A 27,507-nucleotide genomic window follows, 5' to 3' on the forward strand; every position below is an offset into this window, starting at 1 on the left:
TACTGTAAAACTAACTGCTTCTATAACATGATGCATCTGAATTACTGTACAAAGCGAAAGAGCCGTTACATATATGGAATGACCAGGAGAACACATTTAGGCCATCAACATTCTGTTATTGGAGCAGATTTACACTTTTCATGTCCATTTTAGTGGACAGTACTGGAAAAATGGCACCTTTCAGAATAAGCAGACCCTCTTCAAACCGGAAAAAACAAGAGGGGGGACGATGCCATCGGATATGGTAGTACTCAGGAGCTTGCTGCGAAATGATTAAATATCGATTCAAGTGTAGATTGGCTGACGCTGTACTCTGATATCCCGAGTTGGTTTCTGTCAATTCCAATAATTTGCAACTTGATGAGCATTAGGTGAGTAAGAATATACATCCTAAAAGAACTTAGTATGAAGGAAAGTGTACCTGTTCCTCTCTATGTATCCGAAAACATCAGCAAGTGAAAGACCTTCTCCACAAGGCAACTGAAACAATTTTAAGAATCCATCAGTTATTGAAGATCATGTCCACATGCTAAAGTTATGTAATACGTTGGGAAAAAGCTCTCTGCCTCTTGGCTATTGAAATCTTATTCAGATAGTTTGAAATGTTGACGAGGCATATGATCTACTATTTGCATTAGCGCTCAAGCTTTTTTAGCTGAATGAGGCTAAAATGCTAAAAGGATGGACCTATGTTGCAAAACTCAATACAAGAGTAGATTCTCAACCGGAGTGTGGTCTGCCTAAATCGCCAGGCTCTCAACAAGAGGGGATTGTCTCAAAAAGTTTGAATTGTTCCAAAAAGTTTTGGATTGCTCTGAATGGTACAAAGGAGTTAAAATTTACAGGATATCCTGAATGGTCGGTCAGATGTGTCTGCCTCTGTCCATATGTTGGTTTGTGTTGGTTAAAAATGAGAATTTCGCCTCTTAGACATAAGGTTGGAAATTTTAAGATAGAGGAACGTCCAGAAACCATCTGGCGTTGTTTTAAATTCAAGATCAGCAATGCTATTCACTTACTGTTCAATACCTACATCTTTCTACAATGATACCTAGAAAGATCAAGCTGACCAAAACTAGCTTCAGGATCCTATAACCAGAGAACCGCAAAATTATTATCTTCTTAAGTAGGTCAAATCAAGCTTGCAGATTATACATAACGAAAGGGCTATTTTTGATGTACGTAATCCTATAGCATCACCCAGAGAATGAGCGTCTTCTATGATCACCAAAGAGTACAGCCTCGATAATATGGAGGGATAAATACTACTCTCTCCATCCCAATTTATGTGACTCTCTTTCCTTTTTAGTTAGTCCCAAAAAGAGACACCTTTCTATATTTAGTAACAATTCAACTTTAAATTTCCCCGTTTACCCTTAATGAGATGCTTTCTAGCCACACAAGTTTTTATGATTTGTTTTAGACCACAAGTTTCAAAAGTCTTACTTTATTTCGTAAACTCTGTGCCCAGTCAAACACCTTCAAATAAATTGGGATACTTATTAATACTTCACATGACTCGTTATAATATTATCCGATAAACTTATACTAACAGACAATCAACTCTAGTACATTAGGGACGTGTGCACACGTGCAATTTAGCAAAAATATCTTGCTACTTGCAATTGGTAGTAGCAAAGATATACTGGACGCGCGCACACGTGCAATATAGAAAGCTAGCCCATTCTTCCCGTCCAGGGATGCCAGAGAGGGAAAGAGGTTTAATCTGTTGTAGATGTTTCTTTGTAGTTGATTTCATTATCCAAGCTTCACTAATAGGTAAAGTTAAATAGCCTGGACTCTTACTGGTGAAAGAGCATCTTATATATCAACCAGTGAGGAGCTCCGGATGCAAAAGAACTGCGACCAGTTCAACATGGTATTTTTTTCATAAGGTAAGATTTTATTAATAAACATGTTCAACATGACATTACCTGGTATTTAACACTCAATCCATTGCAACCTTGAAATGCTGCGCCAGGAAATGAAGACTGAATGAATGAATGGATTTTGGAGAACTTCTCCTTAGCCAACCACCACTCACAGAATATCGGCAACGGGAGTCCACCTAGCATGATTCCAGAGAGGCAAGCAAGCAAATACAAAATATTAGTTCTCATAAGATGCACTTAACTGTGAAGACCATTCAAAGAAAAGCAGCAGAAGATTTCGTCGACATAGGAGAGAACCAAATGAGGATGAAAAAGAGTAGAACTCCAAAACCCAAGAAATAGAATGGACAGGAAAATTAAGAAACTATTACAAGAATATTTAGCCTTTCAACAATGTAAGAGCTCACCAAGTTTGTGGACCGTGAGATAGTCAAAAGATTGTGATACAAGTAGAGTTAATTTCCAAATAATAAACAGTTTCAGGTGAGAAAAATCTACTGATTAGTAAATAGAGTAGTTATATTGTTTCCTAACATACTAGCGTCAACCAATATAGATGATCATAAAGAAATATTTTCCCAACTGAAAATGTACGCATATACTGAATATGGATATAACAAGAAATCAAACATTTCAACAATTTTTTTTTTTGAACAAGGTAACAAGATAACATTTCAACAATTAACAACCTTAAATATTGCATGCATACTCAAAAGAGTCATGTTTGCAATGTAAAAAGAAGATATGCAAGTTTCCTCTCTAATAGAAGGGGTGTCCTTATCAGAGGGTATTTGAGAAATCATTTATTGAACTACTCTAAGAGATCACTAACTGAAGATTCTTCCTTTGGCATGGCTTCATTGCTTAACATTCCCCAGTGACACCGACAATCTAAGGTAATATTTACTTTCTTCTTGACCAATAAAATATAAAAAAAGGGCAGCCCGGTGCTCTAAGCTCCTGCTATGCGCGGGGTTCGGGGAAGGACCGAACCATAAAGGTCTATTGTACGCAGCCTTACCTTGCATTTCTGCAAGAGGCTGTTTCCACGGCTCGAACCCATGACGTCCTGGTCACATGGCAGCAACTTTACCAATAAAATATAAAGGAAAAAAAAAAACAAGATCGAAAAGGCATGCAATGGAGGCAAATTTAAGGATATAGGTTGATGTACCATCACGATCTAACTGCTCTGACAACTGGTCACCAAAAATTTTACAAGAGTCATCAGTTGCAGATGCTAGTGCTTTCACCCTTTCTTCATTGCCAAACCACTGTCCAACAGCCATGATCATTTCCTTCGATAGGCTTATTTCTGCTGCCGATGCGTCTTCTGATACTATAGAGTTGGTACCTCCAATGCAAACTTCAATATCATTTAATATACTCCTAGAGTGAGGACGAATATCAAATAGTTTCTCTTGAATTAGCAGGCAGAGATTTTCCAAATCCATACAGCTGACTTCAACTGGTTTAACCTGGAGATAAAGATGCAGAAAGGATATATAGAAGCTCTGTTTGAAAATGAGTGCGAAAAAATTAAGCGTCACAAGTACCTCTAGTTCGAGATGATTCCCGAAGCGAGTTTTCAAATGCTGAGAACTACCAAGACACCTCAACCTGCCTCCAACCTTGGGATACATAAAGAATAAGAGGTAAAAACATTCATTGAATTAGGCCTTTGGAACATGGGATATTTATAATCAAGGTAAGAACACTGCTCAGATACCATTATCCCAATCCTAGTGCACAGAGCTTGCGCCTCATTCATGCTGTGAGTAGTTAAAATTACAGCTGTCTTTCCTCGTCTAGTTGAGAGACGAGATATAACTTCCCACATGAAACGTTTGGCAATAGGATCCATACCTGGAAAAATGACAATACAGATAAAGATTTTGTAAGAGAAGTATCTAGACAAAGCTATCACTTGAACATTTAGGTTACAGAAATTCTAAATAGGGAAGAGAGCAGGTTTGCAGATTCTGTGAATTCAAAAAACTAGAGGCCCCTCATATGTTAAAATAGCTCCTAATGAGTCATATAAGACTCCAAACAAATAATTTTCAGAAGCTATGGCCTAAACCTAAGATCTAACATCTGCAAAGGTACAAATTCAAAGCCAATCCAAAGGAATTATAAGTTCAAGAATGTGGTTACTACTCCCAGCTTAAAGGTGGAAATTGCTTTTTTTATATATATATCAGATAACAGTAGTGTCGAGGCTAGCTTACGGACACCTCGACTAATTCCACGGGGTACCTGCTACCTCCCACCAGCACAAGTACTGGGTAACTCTGTCCACCAAGGCTTGGATATATGGGAAGAAATCACCTAGTGTTTTTGCCTCCGCTAGGAGCTGAACCTGATACCTCAAGGTTCTCAACCCACTTCATTGACCACTAGGTCACGCCCGGAAACTGTTTCTTTTGCAATTTAAAATGGGCTTTATTGAACCTCTCTCTTTAAACTACTTAAATTTAGATAAAAATATCAAACTTTAGAAGATATTGGAGGAACGACTAGAGGTAACTTAACGACCTGTGGATGGCTCATCAAGAATGACGATAGGAGGATCTCCAATCATTGCAATTGCAACAGATAACTTGCGCTTGTTTCCTCCGCTTAAGGCAAAGGATGGTTTATTTGCATGTTTCATCAGGTCAAACTCGAGCAACTTTTGCATAACAACCTGTCAAGATTTACTAGTGTCAAAAACCATTTGATGGTCAACAAAGACCACTTCAGCTAAAAGACACAAGATTGTCACTCTCTTTTTTTTGGTCAAATAAGAAGATTGTCACTCTTTTTTTGGTCAAATAAGAAGATTGTCACTCTTTTTTTGGTCAAATAAGAAGATTGTCACTCTTTTTTTGGTCAAATAAGAAGATTGTCACTCTTTTTTTGGTCAAATAAGAAGATTGTCACTCTCATTCAAGCCCTAATTTCATGGCATTACAAAAACAAATTGATTTGTTTGCAGTCATGAAAGTTTAGCTGATTCTTTTGCTGTCATTCCCATTTTATACAGTTTTTTCCCTCTCCCTGTGAGACAAGAACTTCCTCCAAAGGTAATAAAATGGTGTCAGAACGACCTCTCTTTGGCATTACATTAGATGATTCCACAAAGTAACATCAAATTTCTCCATTGAGAACACGTCTTAAAGAACATCTGGAAAAGCAGAAGTGTAACTTGCAAATTACATAATAAATCAGAGAATATGAATCTAAGAGTGCGGCATGGTGTAAAATGGTTTCCTGAAAAATGTAATCCTGGATGAAATATTTTCCTATGTGAAAAATGGCTTATGTCATTGAGGTATAAGTCAATTCCTCTTAACCTATTCTAATTCTATCTCAATATCTTTTGTTTCAACCAACATTTTAACATAATTGTCAACCTTTTTTTTAGAAGAAACATTATTGTCAACCATTAATATTCAAAACTACACAAAACACCACCTCCATGCCACATCCTCCGCAATCTGCTGTTAGTACAAGTGCTAACTTTAATTGCCAACAAAACAAACAATGAAAAATTATATGAACAATTGTTTTTCCAAGGAAACAAATTTTCCCTGGAAAACATTTTACTCCTTAAAAATCACACCCTAAAACTTTAAATATCATCATGTGTAGGCACTATAAGTGGACATGAACCAGGAGAGAAACCCCTCCTCCTTATAGGCACAGCAGCGGAGGCTTGGCATATTCAAAAATTAAAAAGAAAAAGGATTCTGAACAAGTGTACTAGGTACCGGGCTGCCTTTGTGATAGAGATAGGTTGGAATATCTCTCGTCTCCTACTAATTAGCTTAAGAATCTCAGAGAGAGAGGAAGATCAAACATGAAGACTTCACTTGAAACAACATCCATGAATCAAGAAACTATCAGGAAAATAATGTTGCACCAATATTCAAGATTTTCTTTTCTGATAAAAAAAATATATTGGCATCCATATAGTTTTTTTCCGAATAAGTAGATTGGCGTCCAAATCATAATTTCAAGTATTGGACTGATCTTTGATGGGAAATGTTCTTTATTTTAGATAATGAAAGCATTCCATTATTACCAACCCATGGAACTTCAGACCCTTTCGTTTCAATCAAGATTTCCAATAAGAAATAAGGTCATTCTTATTAGAGAAACTTATGCAAAAGCACAGGTTGAAACTAGTTCACTTCTCTAATGTTGGTCTCCATCAATCTTTATTCCTTGATGTAAAAAGAAAAAGAAACAAATTAAACTACTAATTTACTCATGTTGTCTGGAAACATACAAATCTTTAGCATCTACAATACTTGAGCAATTCTACCAACAAACAACATATCACATCAACAGAACATGTAGAAAGCCACCACCCTACTAGAACTTGTAAAAGATATGCTATGAACTATGATAGAGTCATATTCGAGTACACTTTTGGACATATAAAATCAAGAGATACGTACATCTTCCAATTCATACTCCGGTACTCCTTTTATTCTTGCATAGAGCTCAAGATGCTCTTGGACAGTCAGAAATTCTAGTAAAGCATCAAACTGAGGACAATATCCAATCTGCATGGAGAAGACATAGACGGTATGTAAGTAAATCCATTGACAGCAAAAGGGAACTGGGTTCATTATACAGGAAGAACGATCCATACATGTCTACGAGCAACCTTGGGATCTGAACGTATATCTTTACCAAAAATGAATGCTGTTCCGTCACTAGGGTGTTCTTCTCCTGCATTAGTATTATAAGAGAATATTTGACCCAGTGTTGGTTTAATTTTCAAAAGAAATTAAGAAAAGTAGCAGCTCGGTAGGATGTAAGCACAATGTTTGCAGGTAGGAACAAAATAAGTAGTTTAAAGCACAGATATAACTTGTTAGAATGAAATTTTCATGTTTTGAAATGTTTAAAGAGGAGCATAATTAAAGTACTCTAGGAACTTTAAGAAATTTAAACAAACCAATTACCAAAAGAGACAGATTGTCAATAGCCAGGCTACTTTTCCAGCAATTGATGATATAAATACAAAGTGGTTCTGTAAACTTCCTCCATTATCACAAACATGCATATTCTCACAGCTAGACGCAAGCCTACTCAAAAATATAGAATTATGTAATGCTGCAGAACAGAATTGTACCAGATAGCATTGACAGTGCTGTTGTCTTCCCTGCTCCATTAGTTCCTAGGAACCCAAAACACTCTCCTTCTTGGACAGAGAAAGTCAGTGAATGGACAGCAACTTTTGGAACTTGGGACTTCCCTCCAGGATAGATCTGAAAAAGAAACATACTTAATTCAACAGACTTAACGCTTTAATCTTTTGAACTACAGGAAGAGAATATTCATACCTTTCGAAGATTACAGAGGTGGATAACAGCATTATCAGTTGAGCCAGATAAAACCCTGTCTCTCTCTGCTTTAACATCTATGTCTTCGTCAAATTCAGAAGCAACATCACCTGAGGGTGGTCGCAGAAGAGGTTCTGAAGACCCGAAGAAAGTAGCATGCTTAGATTTTCCCAAGCTTTTCCACCACTCATGAACTCTGTAAAGACTCCTTTTTTGTTGAGGGAAGAATTCAATCCCCAGAGTTAAAAGGAAAAACAAAATGGCCTGCATCGTTGGATATCCAAAATTAAAAAGTTCCCTTAAAATCTAAGAGATCTTAGCAGAGGCTATAAATGAGGTGGGATACAGATAGCAAGGAAGAAGAACATAGAGGGAAGATAACTAACAAAAACACAACAGGGATGAATAATGCTAAGAGAAAAACAATCGTTCCTGAAACTACACAATACGTGCGAATAAGAGCAAATCACAAAAATGCATCAAAGGCCTATAAATGACCAAGAAGAAATAAATACCAAATGAAGATCTCAACAAGCAAAACTGCTTATTCAAATTTGAGGTCAGCCAATGGAATTATTCCATTGTTAGCATGCGCAAACTCAAAAAGTGATATAGTAATCCATGGGAAGAGAGATCACGTGGTGGAAATGATGGTTATGCCGGGAAAAGCTTTTTTTTTATAACTGAGAAATCCCTAAGGACCGTTGGCGCGGGATTCAGAACTCTGTAGATAATCGGCCCGCTCCTCTACCGTTCTTGTTGAAGTGCATGATCATCTCATATGAAAGCTTAAGTGCCAGCGAGAGCACACTTTCATTGACTTAATTATATATTTTCAACACGCCACCTCATGTGCGGGCTTGATTCTTTTCAATGATCCAAGTGCGTGAAAATTCTTTTTGATACTGGGTGGCGGCGAGAATTGAACTCAAGACCTCTGTCTACCATGTTGAAATGTGTGACCATCTTTGCATAGCACACTTTTACTATTCATCTGTGGGGGTGGGGGTGAGGTGGGGGGTTTGAGCTCGTGATAAACAGGGTAACTGTTTGTGACAGGAGAGGTAGAAAGTGCTCCTAATCTAGTACATGTAAGCATAAATGATACGATCTGGTGGAGGTAAGTGGTCATGAATGTGACATGTTTTCAACAATTCTGTGTCTTTCCATCACACAAGGAGAGAGAGAAAGGACAAGCTAAAAAAACACTACCAGACGACATATCACAAATGACTTTTCTTAAGAAAGAAACAACTGTGAGATGACCAAGCTGCAAGAAAATTTATTTTGAGTCAACAAACTAGATGGCTACCTCAGCAGCCAAGTATAATATAGCAGCACCAGTCACATTCCAGTCAAGAACGTTATCTCTAGATCCATTCTTCATCCCTTGTCTTAAAAGAGCCAATGAAGCTAATCCATCAGCGAAGCAAAATCCCGGAGACAGTCTAAAAAAGTTCTGCAAAAGATTGTCCCTTGTTAGTAGGATTATTCATTGAGAGAGAGTTGATCATATATGTGCTACAGTGAATACATTAAGAGACATTACTAAAAGGTAATTAGATAGTGAGTCTCTTGAACTGAAACAATATCTTACTTGACAATCCAACTAAAGTATTTCATTTGTTATTGCCATTGGTGATAGCGTAATGTACATTGGTGTAAATAAAAAGCCTTTATATCAAGAAAGGGCAGCATGATATAGTAGAATCACAGATTCGCAAGACCATCCAGTTTCACGAGTATTCTTTGGTACATTTATAAGTACACTGTTAAAAAGTTCCATTTTTTTGTTTTTCCAGCACTTCTTCTCCTTCCAGATCAATGGTTTAGGACATCTAAAATACTCGCTCAATGTTCAATTGTCACCAGAGTAGTCATTCCGTGATTTTACAAAGCTTCTAGGTGACCGATAAAGTGAAGATAGTAAACAGAAAAACGCATTTCAATATTTCGAAAGTAAACAGAAAAACGCATTTCAATATTTCGAACTTGAGATCCTACAATCTGCAGAAGCAGTAACTTAATGCATGGAAATTGACAATTATTATATAAATTCAACAAATCTCTCTAAAGGATGCCCTTCACATCTAAAGCTAAAACCATAACTACCAAGACATATAACATAATATAGTAATTCAGAGAGAAATACTTTAGGCCTTCCAACCTTGAGCAGAGAATTTAAGTGTGTTGTAGAATTTATAAGTCCCATTATGAAGGATAGAACCATAAGAATGAGGCCAGTGAAAAATTGGACGAGGAGGACCACATTCTGCACATAAAAACGATATCAGGATCAACAATATTCGACAAGTTACAAATCTTCAGATATTCTACAAAACAGATACCTGAGCCATGCTGTGCTCGGAAAAGAAGAAAGTGAGGCAGTATGTTGATGACGCCATTGCTAATCCATATTCAAGAAACAACAGAATTGTTGGGATGAGAGAATCCTTTCCAATAAATTGCTCAAGACCTATAGAAGCAGTTCTCTTTAAAAATTTGGAAAGTGAAAATCAATTTTTTTTTAAATAAGGCAATGAGAACAAACAAAAATCATACAACTTATGTGGTATTTAACAGGAGAAAAGAAAACATTGTCACAAAGTGGATAGAACTAACGAGATATACTCGAGAATATTTCATATAAGTGATGACCTTCCTCAATAAGGAGGTTGAATCAAGGATACGAAAAGGAGCATGTGATCAATACGACAGTACGCCATATGCTAGGAAATGAACCTTGCGTCAAATTCAACCTAAAAGCTAGCTCATGAGGTGAGGAATGCCCAAAACTATATAAGGAGACAACAAACCATACCCGCAACTAATGTGAGACTCTAACACCCTCCTTCCTCCCAGCAAGCCCAGGACCGAATATCTGGAATGGAGGTCCAACACTGGGTAACCAAGAATAAGGATGGGTATGGCTTTGATACCATACAAGGAAAATGGACCTTGGGCCTAACTCAACCCCAAAAACTAGCTTTTGAGGTGAGGATAACCCCAAGACCATATAAGAAGACAATAGCCCATACCCTCGACCAATGGGGACTAACAATTTTTTCTGTCAACACAGATCCAACCCAAGTGATGCAGTTTAAATAAGATGGAGTTACTAAGGATAATGTATAGGCATTATCCAGTTTTTATCTCAATCTGATATGAGAGATTGAGTAACTTGGCAATAGTACTGTGACATAACGAAGATGCTTCTGAAGAAACTATGGTGTAGGTAAGACCTAGTTGTAAGAAAATTATTTGGAACAACAAAAACATTTGAAGAAAAAATGGTAGAGGAGAGTGAATCAAAACAACTAAATCTGAGAGAGGGTATTAATCAACTGAAAAAGTATGTTGCCAGAATTGCAAAATTTGAAAATAAAACCATGGACAAACCTTTTAATTAGACCCATCAAGTTTTTCCAATTTTCAGCTCAAGTCTTTTATCTAAAAATGATATCTTATTTTTGAAACGGCTCTTTGAGTTGTTCTCAAAGTGCATGGTAGCAGAAACTTAAAACTTTTCAACAAGATATCTCATACAAAAAACACAACCAACAACAGAAATATCACAATCTAAGAAGAGTGAAGTTACAACCTAAGCAGGGTGAAGTTATTTCAAAATTCTTATTAAACTTTTAAGACCTAAATTAAGAATTCTTGACTATCAGTCATCTGAGGCAAACTCCGTTATCAATAGATAGACAGAAAAGCTGAACCATACCAAATATCCAAAAGAGAATTAATGCAAAAGATGAAGGAAATAAGAAGCTGATGAAGTCCCATATATATGTGGAAGCCCAATATGAGAGTATGGACACCTGCAGAATTTGGGAGCATTAAAGCATCATTGGCAATTCTTAAAATGTGTGATAGACTAAGACATGTTGAAGAAAGAAATATACCCCACTGATTAGCTGTTGATGCTTAGCTTTCACTTCACGTTCCTGCAGAAACAAACATAAATATGTACTATTAGTTTCCAACCAGCAGAATGGTTATACTTGACAACTCAAGCAAATTACATAAATTACTTTACCAAGGGTGAAAATAAATAGCATCCAGAACACATCGGCATGCCAATCGTAGATGAGGGCCATTGTTATGTGTGAGAAATGTTAGAATATTCGTGAGTATGTGGTCAGATTCATACATGTCTAGAATCGTTGTACTTGAATATTCAATAGGACACCTTAAGATATTCCCTATGAAATGTACCTACCTTACTAGTATAGGGACGGATTACCTATATTATATGAACACTTATAAATATTATTTCTCAAATTGCAATACAATTTGTTAGAAGAAAGAGCAAAATGCAAATTTACCTTGACAATCGCCACAGCGAATGAGGCAGGAATAAAAGAAAAGGCTATATTGATTACAATTGCAGCAGAGAAGGCGTCCATATCCTAAAACACAAACAAAGGTAACAAGATAACCATCAAAAGAAGCAAATTCAGAATTACATCATTGACTGATGTATCATGGAGCAGTAGATAACAAGTCATTATTCAAATATTGGAAATGGAAGTTGACAACTTGTTATTTCACCAAAATATTTATGGTTAAAAAAGAGTATGTGTAGTTTGTTAAAAGACTTACTTCACATATTTGTAATCTATGTGGTCAATGATGATATGCTTATAAATAAATTTTTAAAAAAGAAAAGAAAAGAAAACAAAAATAAAAATAAAAATAAATAAATAAATATATATATATATATATATATATATAAAAGTAATATTAAACATAAACTGTAATAAATACACAATTAAGTACAGCATCAAGGTATAATAAAAGATATCGTCACAAAACTTCAATAAAGCAAAATGAATTGTTAGATAAGACATGTTATAGATGATATTTTACAAGTTACATGCAGCAGCTGTAACTTAAACATGCGAAACATCTGCAACAAGACTAACCCCCAGATTTACTGACAGATTATCATGTTAAATGTTATTTACAGGAAGAAAAATAATGTATCGCCTTGTAGGAAACAAAATATGACTTCAGCACAGCTAGCTCTTTGAGAAATAATCAGTAAACATTCTAGCCGGAACAATTAATCAAGGAATTTGCATTGACAGGCGTAGAATACTACAATTTCATCAATAATAAGATTGTAGAAAATCATACATGATGTTGCTGATGCTGACTTGCTGTCTGCGGCAAAGGGTGGTTACGAGTGAGAATTGTCATATTTTCATTATGTGTAGCTAGCCTGAGTATTGCTGAATTCATCAAATTGATAAATGTTGGAGCAGAATGCTGGCAAGAACTGTTGTGTAGAACAGTGTACCCAAGGCTACCATCACCAGTCTGATTATCCATGACTATCGCTCCATACCTGCAATAGAATATGGATGAAACTGATTAAAGAAGGAAAATATGATTCATTTGGCATACCTATTAAGCTAAATAAATAACCATTGCAGGAAAATGGGGAAGAACTAGAATGCATAGTACAATCACTACATTCGATTGGAATGTGACGAAACTTCATTTACTTGCATTTTTTTTTTTTGACAAAGTAACAAGTTTTGATATAATAAATGAATCTTCAGCACAAATTATGTGCTCTACTTGCATTTAAAATAGCGACAATTGGAGGTTTCTGATCATTATATGCCCAGGGTAGTAATAAAGTAAAAGATACAGAACTGAATCGTAGCTGTCTTCTATCTAGATACTAAAGCTCTCACCAGATTAACTATGTCGATACATCCAGAAAGCCAGTTGTAAGCACTTTTATACATGTTATGCATACTTGTTAAGTGTCTTAAATTGGTTGAGGAAATAGGTTGCCGTATCCTTATATGGTCTTGGACAATCCTCACCTCAAGAGCTAACTTTTGAGGTTAAGTTAGACCTGAGATCCATGTTCTTAACATGGTAAATGAGCCAAACTTTGATGACCCCTCTTTTAACAACTCCTTTCTCTCTTTCATATTCCATCACTCTGTGCTTCTCTCTCTCAACTCAACCCATAAAGCTGCTCCGGTGTCTGGGTTTCTCTTTTTTTCAGCCCATCGAGCCACTAACTTCGCTCATACTCACTCCTAACCGATTAAGCCTCTCTCTCTCTCTCTCTCTCTCTCTCTCTCTCTCTCTCTCTCTCTCTCTCTCTCCCTCCCTCCCTCTCTCTCTCTCGTTGTGCCTGCTTTGTCTCTTTACTTAAGGTCCAGTTTCCACTTTTCTAGAAAAAGACCAAAAATAATAAAAATAAGCCAAAAAAGGTCTTCAACCACGTGTAAATCCTAGAAGTACACGTGCAGGAGGGTGTCACGGAATACACTTCATCCCTCATTGGTTGTGGGAGGGTTTCCAAAGGGGCTTATTATGTCCTCGACCGCTCATCTAAAAGCTTAAGTTGGAGTGTGTAACTACCTCATCTAAAAAGCTTATGCTGTTAGAGAGAGTGCAGTTTATCTTCAACAATAACTACCTTAAAGAAAAGATTTTCCAAGTATCAATAGTAATTAGTATACTATATAGTACACATAATAATAGCCATGGAATGGTTGAAGTGCATGTTACATGTGCAAAGGACATTCTGAAGCACTAGTAAAATGCTAGCCAAATATACAAAAATAAAATACAACTACAACAATCCTTTGAAGCTGAAGATGACTTTCAAAGTAAAATGCTAGCCCAATATACAAAAATAAATACAACCACAACAATCCTTTGAAGCTGAAGATGACTTTCAAAGTAACTCACCTCGACTGATAAGATTCATTAAAGCTAGACATAAGATATTCACTCATCGAAAGTAAGACAGGGCCCAAAGTTGATCCTGCTGCTTCTATGGCGTCGTTCATTGCCTTAGTAGAATCAGGAAACCTGTATGTTGTCTCCCGATACTTTTGGATCCAGCCTCCATGGACACGGTCGGAAACCTGCACCATCAAAGCATTGCAGGTGAAGAACCTTTAAGTATTAATAGAAAGAGTAAAGATGAGACCACAAATAGTAATCAGACCTCCTTTGCTATAGGCGATGTGAGTTCAAAAGGAATTGGACCACCTCCTCCTCCACCACTTAATAAAGGATTGAAGTACGAGGTCGTGAAGAAGACCGGCTGCTGATCAGGATGTGGCTTTAGCTTAAGAAACAGCAGACCAAGAAGCAAAAAGAAAGCAGGAATTAATAGCTGGAACACAATTGTTTTCCTATCTCTTTGAGCTGATTTCGCTCTCTTAATAAGTAGGGCTTTCGAGTGTTTCCAGAAAGTAGACCTAGAGAGTATACAACAGCAACAGCACTGCATTGTAACAAGGCTAATCACACTTGAAACCGCAGCCCAGATTAGACTACAAGCTGAACCAATCAAGGTCAGCATAAGCCATATGACTCTAAAATAGCTTCCACATAATTTGGAAGGGAAGAATGTCTTTGAAGTGTTAGTTTGGCACACTTTTAAATCAACAGAATCACAAAAAGTTGGATCTGCTTTCTCCTCAAGGCCCTGTGCTTGATCGAAGTCACCACCAGCAACCCTCAGAAACACTTCCTCCAAAGTTGTAACAGATATGCCATAGCTCTCAATACCAAGATTGTCGACCTCTCTATAGTCTGTTGTTTCAAATTTAGGGTTGGATCTTCTCATGTAGCGCTCTATTTCTCGAAACATGCTCTCAAAGGAAGAGGAGGATGCTAGGGGAAGCTTGAAGGAAACCTCTGCAGCAACCTACAGCAGTAGAAAGTTGAACTGTTTGGCATGATTAACAAAAGTTTCTCGACATAAAAATGTTTTCCTTTTCCTTCTCTTTTTACGTAATTGCGCTCAACATGGAAGTCCGCATTGCAAATCAAATTCCATAGTCAAAACAGACCAATATGCAAGCTATTATAGGATGAGCAATAGAACGCAAAAGGAAGGGCAAAATTAAACATTGAAGAAAGAAACGTACTTCGCTAACGCATGTTGCAGATGGTACATGACGGTAAACAATATCAGCAGCTACTGAGGCACCTGGTGCAGTCTGGAGAAAGTAGCAATCTCAGAAAGAATCTTAGAAATAATTATTTTGAGAAATAAAGCCCAACTTTATGAATTGTATTAACCTAGCTAAGATGAGCACACCTTAACCAGAGTAAGAGTGTAACCAACCCCGTACTGATGTTTCAAGAAGATTGAACTGTCAAGAAAATGAAAACTCAAGTTAAGAAAATTCCGAAAAAGACATACTAAATTATAAAAGCATGAAGTTCCTCAGAGTTAACTCATGGCTACAGCGAGGGCCTAGTACGCCCTAGTAACTCAAGACGGCCACTCCTCTTAAGCGTAGCAGAGTACACCTTTCCTGGTGCCATGTGTTCTATAAGACTATAACCCTCAACTGGAGCTAAAATTTTATTCTAAAATAAACTGAAGTTCTTAGTCACAAATAGAAACACCTTCCACAGCACTTTAGAGATCCATTTGCCATGATAGCAATCCGATCTCCTAGCACATCAGCTTCATCCATGGAGTGTGTTGTGAGTAATATGATTCTTCCCTTCTTTTTTCTTTTAATCAGCTGCCAAGTTAACCGCATAGAGTATGGATCCATTCCACTTGTCGGTTCATCAAGAATAATAACCTAAGAAGTAGACGAAATCTTTCAGTAAGTTCCAAGGCACAATGAATGAACAAATTTGCTTAACTTGTACTAACCTTACTGTTTCCTATAAGAGCTATCCCAAGGGACAACTTCCTTTTCATACCTCCAGAAAGAGCTTTGACAACAGTATTAAGTTTGTCTGCCAACCCAACCTTATGAAACACAAAGAACAAAGTCCTGTCAACAGTCGGCTAATTAAGCACATAGGAATGAGTTCTTCTGAATTAAGCCACGGAAGCAATTAGTTATAACAAGGGCCGAGGGGAATGGAGAGAAGCTATATTTGTCAAAATTATCAAGAAAGAGGCGCTCATGCAATCAATAATTACTCATCCTATGTAACGGCGGCTCTATGCAGCAACGTTCATTTGTATTGCCATAAAGTTTCCAAAAGAAAACTTTAGATTTTAACTATTCTATCCCTTATTTTCTTGGTGCACCCATGAAGTTCCTTGTTGTATAGAATATTTGGTTTCTTTCGTAGAAAAACATTTATTTTTGTAGGTTTTCTACTTTTTTGGTATACTTCTTGTATACAGTTGTGTTTTGGGCCAAACATTATTGAAATTTATTTAATTTATCACAAAAAATTCTCTGACAATTCAGCATTTTTGGTTTCCAAAGTATCTAGTCCTCCGTCAATCAGGTTAAAGTCCACTAGTTCACCTCGCTAGAAAAAAGGTCACCCCAAATATTTAATCCAGCAGTGACGATTTAATCTTTATTCAAGATTCAAGAAGATATAGCACCATCCAATTCTAGCAATAGTGCTTAGGAAACTCACTTCATCAACCATTTCAGTCACAGCCCTTTCTTTAGCGTCTTCTGGAACACCTTTTACATCAGCAAAAATTTCTAAATGTTCCTTCACCTGGGAAAATTCATTTAAGCATGATATGGTCATTAATAGGAGACAGTATGCACTCTCAGCGAGAAGCATAGAGCATGTGAACCCCTAAAAAACATAAAATGAAAAAAGAAATAAAATCAATAGCAGAAGAACGGGACAAGCAACACGAGAGTTTAGGCGATGTCCCAAAACATCAACATTGAAGGTTTTATAGAAATATTTCAGCAGCATTATGCAGTAGAACTAATAGAATCACCAGAAGTTTTCAGAGATCTTTGGTTCTGTAGTGATTTTGAATTGATATTAATCAGGTGTGATCTAAAAGTTTTATCTACTTGCATCATTCGGCAGAGAAAATAATTTTTTTTTGAAACAGAGCAAATTTGTTGAGTTAAAATATCTTCATTACAAGAATTAATCAAAGAAAAACTAAATAGAGCTCCCTGATTCCTCTGCAAACTTCATACTGATAGACTTCTATATGAACAAATTCATTTAAGGCCAACAGAAGTTCGAGGGGGAGAAAAACAGCTTTATTCCAAACCAGTGTCTGAAATTGAAATTATAATGAAGTGGAATCGTTAGTCATCATAAACTGTAACAACTTCGTCCTTTCAGTGAGACAATTCTGCGGTCTAACAGCAACTAAAAGCATTATGTATGTCCCTCGGTGATGAGAATTTTTTAAATCTGTCAAAGGAAACACATAGCCTTCGAGGAGAAGGATATGACAAATGAGTGTAACACATAGATTTAAAATAAGATGTTTGAAATGGAGAAGTGTTATAGGTGCTATGTGATAGGAAGATATCCTTACAAAGTGAAAGGCTAATTATAAGGTTGTGAGACTAGCAATGTTATATGAAAGTGAATGTTAGGCCCTAAATAGAAGAAAGAATTCATATAGGCGATATTTACTAGTTGATATAAAGGCTTTGTTCTCGTGGGAAACTATTGGGTTTGTTGTTGTTGTTGATATAAAGGCTTAGTTGTTGAAACAGTCACATTAAATATGGTGCTTGGCTGAAGTCTTTTAATTCCAGTTAGAGACTTGTATGTCAGTGTATTTATAAATGTGAGACTTAAAAGAACCCCAATTTTCCATGGAAGAAAAATTATTAACCAATATTAGTATGAAATGGGCTTGAATGGGCAGAATAGATATAGAGGATTTTATACAGGCGACCCTAACTAGTTTGGGGGTGACGCTTAGTTAATTGATTGATTCCATACAGCTAGCTGTTCAATAGAAGGATATGGTAACACTTCTAGATGATACCACATCAATCCTAGCACAGAAAACTAGAAGCACATGCAGCACAAGATGAAATGAACATTTCTAGATAAAATAATTCAAAACTAACGCAGTCAACTAAACACACATGTGCATAACAAGGTGACTGCAATCCTCAAAAAGAGAACATAGGGAAGACGGAAGTGTCAATTATAGTATCTCCTGAAGCACTCAAAACAACTTGCTTACAGATAATTCCGGGAAAAGAATATCATACTGAGGGCAGACTCCCAGACTCTTCCGTATTTCATCCTGTTAAAGCAACAAACTTAGTCAGAGAACCAAAGTATCTGAAGTTCTGAACATAAGAGACTCAAAATGAACAATAAGAGAATGCAAACAACCACGATCAGTTTTGTTGAGCTTAACGATCCAATAAACAAGTTCTTCATTGTTTGATGAACAGGACAAAAAAAATATGCATGCACACACACACACACATATTCCTAGTGGCTATCGACATTTCAAGGCTCCAAAGTGTTTTCAAAATATGAAGATCTCAACAGGTGATTTACCATGTCAGTTAAGATGTTCTTTCCCAACACCAGAGCATCTCCAGAAGTAGGAGAAACGAGACCAACAAGCATGGATATTGTACTGCTTTTACCAGCCCCGTTGTGTCCTTCAAAATAAAGAAGTTACATTCATAAAAGAGATAAATAAGGCAAGAAAAACATATAAGAAACTGAAGAGAACTAGCAAGAGGCATTTATCCGTAAAGGATTTGTGAAATGAAAAACAGAAATCTCAGCAGAATAAACACTAGAGGTTCATATTCTGACAAAGTCAGACAAAAGATTTTAGAGTTCAATTGTGTGGTCTTATAAACCAAGAGCAAAAAAGTTATAACATTCAGAAGTTCATGGAAACCAGTTTCCCCTTATTAATAAAAAACAGTTTCTGCTCCATAGGATGAGTACCTAAAAGTGCCAGAATCTGATTCTCGTACAAAGTCAATCGTAAAGAATTAACAGCACAACAATTTCCCCTGTTTGTAGCATACACCTTTCGCAGATTCCTGATCTGAATACATCTGGCAAAATTGTAAAGTACCACTTTAAGACAAATAAATACCTATTGAATGTATGCACTAAAAATCTTAGAAATCGAGATGACGCAAATTTACCTTCCATCCAATTCTTGCTGCTTCATCTCCAAGCTCATTGCTTCTAGAATTGGTCCAGATACATCTTTTATAAAATCGGTGCCACTTGTTTCATCATGATTCTCAGCGAATTTGACTTCTGAGGTGGATGCATAATTATCACTGGTATTTTTCTTCCTCCCAAAGCACTTGTGAAGCAGGGAACGTATTGGGTAACAAAATCCATTCTCCTTGTGGAGGACCTGATTGTACAAGTAAAATTTCTCAAACTCATCCTTAAATGATACCATTATAAATAAAGGGAGAAAAAAGCAGAAGCGAGAAGATATTCTTTTTAAAACTTTTTACAGAATCCAGAAGATTACCTTATCAAAATACAGACCAACTGCAAAGTACAACAAACTGTCAAGTAACATCATGAGGAGAGAGACCAAAAAGCAAACTCCTGAAGATTCCTGCAGTCTCAAAAGTAAACAAGACAGTAAAGTACAGAAGATGAATAAGAAAACAAGACAGAGACCTAAAAGGACATACCCGCCACATGTTACTCCAACGGAGTCCGACATGAGCACGTTCATAGTCAGCAAAATTGATGGATCCTAATGCAAAGGCCGTAGGTGAAAGAAAAGAAGCAGTCACTTTCACTATCCTACATGAAAACCAAACAAGGAGTTTGATGCACTGTAGAAGTTTCTACAATTAGGAAATCACATGGAATGAAGACTAACATGGAGACTGTTTCGTCATTGACAGTATAATAGGGAAAGAATGCCCCAAGGAAACAAAGGGTCCCGACAGCTACTGCAGTTTTTGCTCTTGTGAAGAAGGTGGAAATCATAAATGAGAGAGTTATTCCACTGAGACCAAAGGAAAAGAAGTACGCGAACACCAACGTCTTATCACTGTATTGAAACAGGGTACTCATGGTGCATACTGTAAGTATCGCAGAAGAAAGAGCAAACTGCCAAATAAACAGAATGTTAAACAGGCAGTACAGGTGATGATGCCTTGAAAGATCAATATACTAAACAATATTGAATATAAGTCAGACATGGTGTGGTTCATCACAAGGGTTTTATGGACTGGGCCATCATACCAGGAAAAGAAAAAGGAAAATCAGATGCTTAAATCAGACAGGAGAAAAAGAAATTGCAGTGCTTCATTCATGATTGGTAGAAGGGAGACCTTGTCTAAAATTTTCAAGGAACTAATTCTTTTTATTTTCATTTGTTAGCATAAAATTAAGAAGCAAAATAGTCAATAGAGTAATACAACAGCAGAAAGCTTCTATAAATTGTCATACAACAGCAGCAAAAAGCTTCTCTTTTTCTTCCTTCCTTTTCCACCTCTTTTGGTTTGGGTGTCATGTGAGCAATTGCCCGCAATTATTTCTTTTTTATGTTGGGGGATTTAGTCTTCACGGAGAGAAATATTGCATTTTTACCTGAATAGCATATGTTATAAACCAAGATAGACGGAATATTTCATCTTTCAACCCCATCATGTAAAGACCCTCTTTTATCTTGAGCTCCTACAGATCAAAGATGTCAAAAATAAATGTTAGCAAAAGTACTTCCACAACTGCAATCTAGTTAACAAATGAAGAGCACATTTTCAAAGAAAAAAAAAACTATACCTTTTCTAAGACAGAATAACTTATTAGACGAGAAATCGGATAAAGAAACCCCAGCAAGTACCTATGGAACCAATATGTCAAAGCATGAGAAAGAATAATGAAAGCACAGGAAAATGTAACACTCCCCCTGTTTCAATTTATGTGAACCTATTTGACTGGGCACGGAATCTAAGAAAAAGAGAAGACTTTAAACTTGTGGTGTAAAATGAGGCACATATATTTTGTATGGCTATAAATCATTGCATAAAGGTAAATTGGTTTCAAATATGGAAAGGGGTCATTCTTTTTGGCATGGACTAAAAAGGAAATAGGTTCACATAAATTGAAACGGAGGGAGTATTATAAGTGGAGAAAGTCAAAATGAACTCAAGAAGAAGAGAAAATATAGAATTCACATACAGCACTCCCATGACTTTCTTGACAATGGACTGGAATTCATTATCGGTATATTCACGAGTCGGAAAAGGAGCAAGTCTTATATTTGAAGGACTAAACTGAGTCCATGGTATCTTGAGCTGGGCATCTCTATCAAGAGAGTGGCTAGGCAACCTCAATAAGTTCGTCATAGTTTCTTGAGCAGCATATATTATGAATGAGTCCATGACTTGTTGGAGCTGTGAGAAGAAAAACGAAACAATTATATACGTGGTTAATTTCACATCAGCTTATCAACTTAGGTGAACAAGTATCATTACAGTTTGCAGACACTAAAATCCTACTTCACACAGAAGGTACCTCAGTATTCAAAGTTCTTTCTCCTCTTGATCTTGTCCTAATGTATGATGCAAAGTCATCATACCATAGATTAAAAACATCTTTCATATCAACTCCTTCATGCTAACCTTCTTCTTAAAGTCCATGTATATGACACTCACTTTAGTATGCTAGAACACCATGTAAGTGCCACGCGCCTAAAAACGAGACAACGCATCCAATTATGTTAACCAATTCATAGCTCCTCTACCTTAGTAATCTCAATCGAGTTCATAATTGTGCAGTCGGAAGATTCCAACGATGGTAACTATGTGACGAACATAAGAAGATATAGAAAGAGATATAGTGAGAATCTCTTCCAAACTAGTATTATATGGGGTGAAAACGAATATTTTCAATTACCGCAAAAGAGGAAGAATTCTAAGCTATAACCTGCCATCGATTTTGAGAACTTTAGACAATTTTATTACATGTAATTGCACCGGGATATGTAAAGTAGAAGAGATAAGCCTGAGGTCATATTTAACTTTGTTTCTCCACTTCATCCAAAAGATTAAGCGCCAAAGAGGATAAATACGACAAACTTTAGATCTTAATGCAGGCAAGGCATATCTTGTTGAATCAGTCTTTTCTGCCAGATTGCAAGATATATACTAATTATTATGTTTTCAATACACCCTCTAAGCGTGGATCGTGTACTTCACTTTGTTTCAAATGCACACTAATATTTTTATGAAGAGTGAAAGTAAAACTCAATACCAAGAATTCTACTTCCCCGAATACCAGGTTGAAATTATAAGCTCCACTATATTAAGAGTTAAAGTCTTCAAAAGGAAAATACTTATTTCATTACATAGTATTTTCAACAGGTAACAATTCTTTAAAGAAGAGTTCCCAACTCCAAAATTCCCCAAGTTGATACTAAGGGTTAAACTATTCAATCAAGCAACAAAATCCAGTGTGCTAAAGGTTCTATTGTGACATAACATTTTTTTATTGTTCTCTTATGACATAACATTTTTTGTTACTATGCTCTTTAGATGCTTCTTTGCATGCTCTCAACACAGATCTGTTTCACACTTGACGAACAAGACTGTAAATTCAGAACATTTCCAAAATTGATGTACAAGAATATAAAAGAAAATTGAATGAGTTTGCCCAACTTAACACATTTTCATATGAAAGGAATCAAGCTGGCTCAGAACCATCGTCATCAATAACAACTACCTCAGTCCCAAACAAGAGATTTAGATGGATGATATCATAATATAGCAGGCTAATTATTAAGCACTCAAATATAAGTAATTACCAAAGCTTCGGCAATAACATTGATTAGAAGATCAAGAATATGATGTTAAACGAATACAACAAATCAAATATGCCATGGAACTAACAATAAAATCTGAACATAAATAAATTAAAAAGATAACAGAACCATGAATCCGAAAGGTAGCAGAGAGGGTAACAAACTCTTACTGTTAAAAACCCACTGAGACCATATTGCAAAATTGGTATGGTATTGACGCCTAATGACAAGTCATTGAGGAACGGACCATTTGTGTCCATTATGTTTTTAACATCAGGAAATCCTGAGAAAGCCCAAGTATGGTTTAGGCGTATGCTATAATCAAATGACTGAGGACCTTGCTCGTGAAATACTACTGCTCCTTTGATTTTGGGGTTTGTACGGTTCCTGCCCAAAAAAAAAACAAGAAAAGGGAAAGATAACTTAGCACTTTCTCCTTTAGTCTGAAAATGAAAGTCCACCACGGATATACCATGTGGAAAGGCACATGGAACCTCCGAAAATATATCATATTGCCAAATTTGTAAGGTGGAGTCGGGTTGTGGAGAGTGGTTCTGAACTGCGTTGGAATAAAATAAGTGATGCCAGTAACAGTAAGAGACGCGTCGAACAGTTTGGGTATCTAAAAGCAGGAAGAGAAGACCAAGGGCATGGTAAGTTGCCCCTTCAGCCCTTATGTGGATAGTAGCATGGAAGGAGTCGGAGAGTATTAGAAGAATTGAAAATGACTTTGTACATTGAGGAATCGCCTCGTGTCCAATTTTTCTTTTTCGGCCACCAACGAGATTCCTATTTTTATAGAAGATTTGGTGTCTTTTGTAATATTTTGATTTACATTTCCCAACTTCTTCATGTACTGCTTGTACACGGAAGCTTTTCAAACATTAACAAAATTATCTACCTTATCTAAAACAGTCATGACACCCAACTTTCAAGACATATCTTTGTACATAGTATATTCCAAAATAAAGGGGAAAATAACTCACTTAGTTTGGTCATAAGCAGCATAAAGATCAGAACGGATATATGTTTCAAGAGCATCTTCGTCTTCGTAAACTCTGGTAACTAGCTGCAAAAGAATAAATCCTAAGCATCATCTGAAACAAAATCCAAATGACATTCACCAAACTAAGAAACAACCAGACAGTAAGTTGAGTAATTTCATACATGCTTGAGTTTACAAAAAGTTAATCAGTATCAGTTTTTATCCCTATCTAGCAGATCTCTGTCTCTCTCTCTTTCAAGATACAATTGCATTTATCATTGTAGTGGTTCCCTTTACAATTGCAAATGAAATTAACCTTGTACCGATCAGCCAAAACAGTAGAACGACATTGATCAGGGATAAAATTCCAAAAATAATGGTAAAATATAATATTGTGTGTGTGTGAAATTTTCTGGAAAGCGAAGGATTGGAACCATTGGCTTCTAATGAATACACATTTACACCTGAAGACAAAATATAGAGAAGAATAAACTCTAGCTGGAAGTTATTATGTGCTTTCCCACATTACAAACGCATTAATTGACAAGTGATCACTGATCGGTACCATCATCATAATACTTTGAAAATTTTCATGAGAAGAGAAAATAAGACCTGATTTCAACATTTAGAGAAAACAAAACGTGAAGAAACATCAGTAAAAGGTAAATCAAAGAATTTACCCTCAGTAGGGGAAATTTTAGAGACAAAATGTTGATCATCATCCTTGTCTCAGTTGTATTAGGTACAAATGCCAAGTACTCCCCCTTGGCCAATAGTCGCTCCAGAACTTGGTTGAAAGGGGGAGAAGTATCACCTTTCCCAACTTCCACAAACATCCCTATCCCTTTCCGGATATACCTGCATATTTAGTGCTTACAAATTTCAGAAAGAAGAATTTTGTCATAAGTACAGGGAACCAACTGAAAATGCGAAGCTCTGTTAAGCAGGATATGGTTAATAGACATTATTTATCAGTAAACAAGCTTGGACGAAACAGAAGACATTGTAAACAAATAGAAGAATATCTCTGCCACTCTTCAATCTCCTAGAATGTTTACAGAGACACAAAAAAAAATGTAATAATTGAAAATAAGTCATGTTGCTTCACTTCACTAATAGCGCAAGAAAAAAGAGCTTCATGCTTTCCCAAATAAACTCAGTTCTACTCCATTTTCAGCCTTTCCAAAAGACACAAGTACTATATCTCGAAAAAAATATTAGCAAAAGAGATGCAAACAAAGAGAGAAATACCATGAACACATAACTATTTTGAGTAGTTAAAAGCAAGTTGAGGAAAACATACGGCTGAGCTGGGTGGATGCGGATATCAGATTTACTTCTCACAGCTATCAACAACAGCATTACAAGAGTTGGGAGTAAAATCTGCCATTAAAAAATTCATTTTACAAAGAAATCATTAGCTCCTCTTCTCCCAATAAATAACTATAACATCTCAAGTACCTACCGAAAACAGAAAACGAAACATAAAATGCAATAGAATTTGATTATAATAACAACTACTACTACGCCTCAGTCCCAAACGAGTTATAGCTTACCGCAACTTGTTTGGGACTGAGACATAATTGTCGTTGTTGTAATCAAACTCACCTCGCATTCTCTCAATTTTAATCTATTCAAACATTAAAAAAACAAGAAAACAATTACAGATTATTTACATGGTTAAGCAGTAACAGCTGCTAAAAGACACAACTTTCAAGTAACTAAAGAAGGGACAATCACAAGAAGGGGAAAGAAACAGATTCTACAGCAATGCCAGAGGGCCTAAATTGTTTAGATCTACATCCCCAATGTAATGTATAACCCAAAACATAAAGTCTGAAGTTCCTTTTTTTTCTTTTTCCTACTATGGTTTAACAGAGTTTGAATCAAATTAGTAGTTTACACAATGCAATGCTTTGCAATAGTCCATCATTGATTTACAAGGACCATTTAGGCTGCAACTTATCCCCCCCCCCCCCACACACACACATCAAGGTTTAGTTTTTCTTATTGGTTTTACATTTTTAACTGAAATTTGGTTAGGAGCTCTTCACGTAACATGTATAGGCCGCTTTCTCGATTAGCAGTTACCTCCTCCACCGGTGTGTGTGTGTGTGTGTGTGTTGGGGGGGGGGGGGGGTTATATAATAGTGTCCGGGACAACTTGTGTGAACCTAGACTAATCCACCGAGTACCTGTTCCACTAGCATAGGTAGCGGATAACTCTATCCACCAAAACCTAGGGTGGGTAGAATCCCCCTATTGGCATTTGAACCCCGGTCACTCATGTGACTTACTTATTCTTTTTTTGCAATGACTTTATGTTATCTCCAACTAATTTTATCTATAAGGGAAAAAAAGGAGCTAAAGAAGAACATAAGGAATTAATGTAACTCAACTTAGTCTGTTGAAGTCAAACAGGAAACAAGGAGAGTTGGGGGATTGATTCTGACATTACCGATTGAGTCTTAACTCCTGAAAAAGCTGCAATCATTGCACCTTTTTCCTAGAGGTGTAAGCTTGATCCTTCACTCCCACCCCCACCCCCTCCCCACACACAAATTTTTTTTTTTTTTTTTTGGGTGGGGGAGGGGGTCATTATAATATTCCAAGATTATAACAACTTCTAGGATGATAATCACCAAAAAGAGCAGACTATAATCTCCTCACTCCATCATATATAGAAAATAAGTAATTAACAACAAGATATGAAAACCAAAAATAGAATCTTGGAGTAACTAACAACAAGACATGAACACTAAATATAGAATCTTGGATAAAGATATGAACTTAGCCAACAAATGATCCATATAAAAATATATCAAAATTCAAGCAACACCCCACAAAAGAAAAATCTATTCTGTTTCTAAATCAAAAGAAAAATTGAATCTATTTTCTTTTTCCTATTTTTAAACTCTTTGAAGTATGAATTTGCATGAACTGAAAAGTGTATATCAAAAGTTTATCAAGAATTCAAGCAAAACCCACAAAAGAAAAATTCATTCTTTTTCCTTTTATCAAAAGAAAATTTGGATCGTTTTTCTTTTGCCAATTTTAAACTCTTTTTTTTTTTTTGCATGAGATGAGAAGTGTAAAAATAAACAAACCTCAGCACAAGTGACAAAAGGGTGTCTAATTTTGAGAAGCCAATTTTTCCTAAGCATAGCTTTGAGTTGCCTTCTTGAATTCCTCATTTCTTTTTCTTTCTCTTTTTTCTCCATAATTCTGTTAAAACCCTTTTTAATTCAAAGAGTTTATTACACTGAAAACTGAGCAAAACCCAGGTCCTTTTTTTTTCAGAAAAGAGGGTGTGGTGGGTGGGGTGGTGGGGGTGTGGAAAAAGGTGGCAAAGGAAGAAGAATCACTTTTTTGGTAGAGTTTTAAGGACAATTGTAAGTGAGTTCTCCACTCAACTAAACAATTCTGTTGGAAAAAAGTAAAACAATTCTGAATTAACGCCTACCAAAATATCGTAGTTTTCTATATTTCTTTTCTCTGTAATATTTTAATAATATTATCTATTTCTCCTTTTCCTACATTTCTTCATTTTCTTTCGGGAAAAAATAAGAAATAGCTTCATTTATTATAAATGTTAATTAAAATCGAAAAAATTCCAACATAATATGTTGGAGTTCGAATTTTTACATATGAGATTACAGCATAATTTCATAATGTGCTGGAGTTCCAACATAATATGCTGGAAGTTTATACGCATGAGCTCCATAATCCAACATATTATGCTGGAACTTTTCATGTTTTAACTAGGAT

General features: G+C 36.2%; 1 protein-coding gene across 7 annotated transcripts; it reads right to left on the bottom strand.

The window, feature by feature from the left end:
* Positions 1-27,164, bottom strand: LOC107800372 (ABC transporter A family member 1). 7 transcript variants are annotated; one of them, XM_016623534.2, is made up of 41 exons: positions 26,847-27,164; positions 25,043-25,122; positions 24,420-24,597; positions 23,741-23,823; positions 22,925-23,141; positions 21,134-21,348; positions 20,735-20,795; positions 20,543-20,629; positions 19,827-20,059; positions 19,633-19,747; positions 19,464-19,553; positions 19,120-19,340; positions 18,914-19,026; positions 18,509-18,615; positions 18,183-18,245; positions 16,634-16,720; positions 15,903-16,001; positions 15,644-15,828; positions 15,330-15,384; positions 15,157-15,228; positions 14,226-14,933; positions 13,964-14,142; positions 12,380-12,590; positions 11,566-11,649; positions 11,143-11,184; positions 10,962-11,058; positions 9,583-9,710; positions 9,402-9,506; positions 8,547-8,693; positions 7,235-7,498; positions 7,024-7,159; positions 6,538-6,617; positions 6,341-6,448; positions 4,431-4,581; positions 3,622-3,758; positions 3,449-3,523; positions 3,067-3,370; positions 2,914-2,961; positions 1,935-2,068; positions 422-480; positions 1-333 (listed from the first exon to the last, which is right to left on the bottom strand). In XM_016623534.2, exons 1-41 carry the CDS (start codon positions 26,958-26,960, stop codon positions 252-254), a joined length of 5,754 nt encoding a protein of 1,917 aa, XP_016479020.1. In that variant the 5' UTR covers positions 26,961-27,164; the 3' UTR covers positions 1-251. The 7 variants fall into 7 exon arrangements, 6 of the variants coding, with proteins under 6 accessions (XP_016479020.1, XP_016479022.1, XP_075102990.1 ...); XM_016623536.2 differs by lacking the exon at positions 2,914-2,961; XM_075246889.1 differs by lacking the exon at positions 2,914-2,961 and having other exon boundaries at positions 19,633-19,742; positions 26,847-27,163.
* Between the last annotated feature and the right edge of the window lie 343 nt (positions 27,165-27,507).

The sequence above is a fragment of the Nicotiana tabacum genome, chromosome 23 (assembly GCF_000715075.1).
Source record: "Nicotiana tabacum cultivar K326 chromosome 23, ASM71507v2, whole genome shotgun sequence".
Taxonomy (NCBI): Eukaryota; Viridiplantae; Streptophyta; class Magnoliopsida; order Solanales; family Solanaceae; genus Nicotiana; species Nicotiana tabacum.

What these genes read in the sequence shown, in the direction of transcription:
- LOC107800372 (XM_075246885.1), bottom strand. Translation starts at nt 26,960, where the DNA reads ATGGAGAAAAAAGAGAAAGAAAAAGAAATGAGGAATTCAAGAAGGCAA. An exon ending in TGACTGAAATGGTTGATGAA is followed by an intron (nt 16,002 to 16,633) that starts GTGAGTTTCCTA and finishes GTGTTTCATAAG; the next exon opens with GTTGGGTTGGCAGACAAACT. An exon ending in CCAAGGTTGCTCGTAGACAT is followed by an intron (nt 6,449 to 6,537) that starts GTATGGATCGTT and finishes TTCTCCATGCAG; the next exon opens with ATTGGATATTGTCCTCAGTT.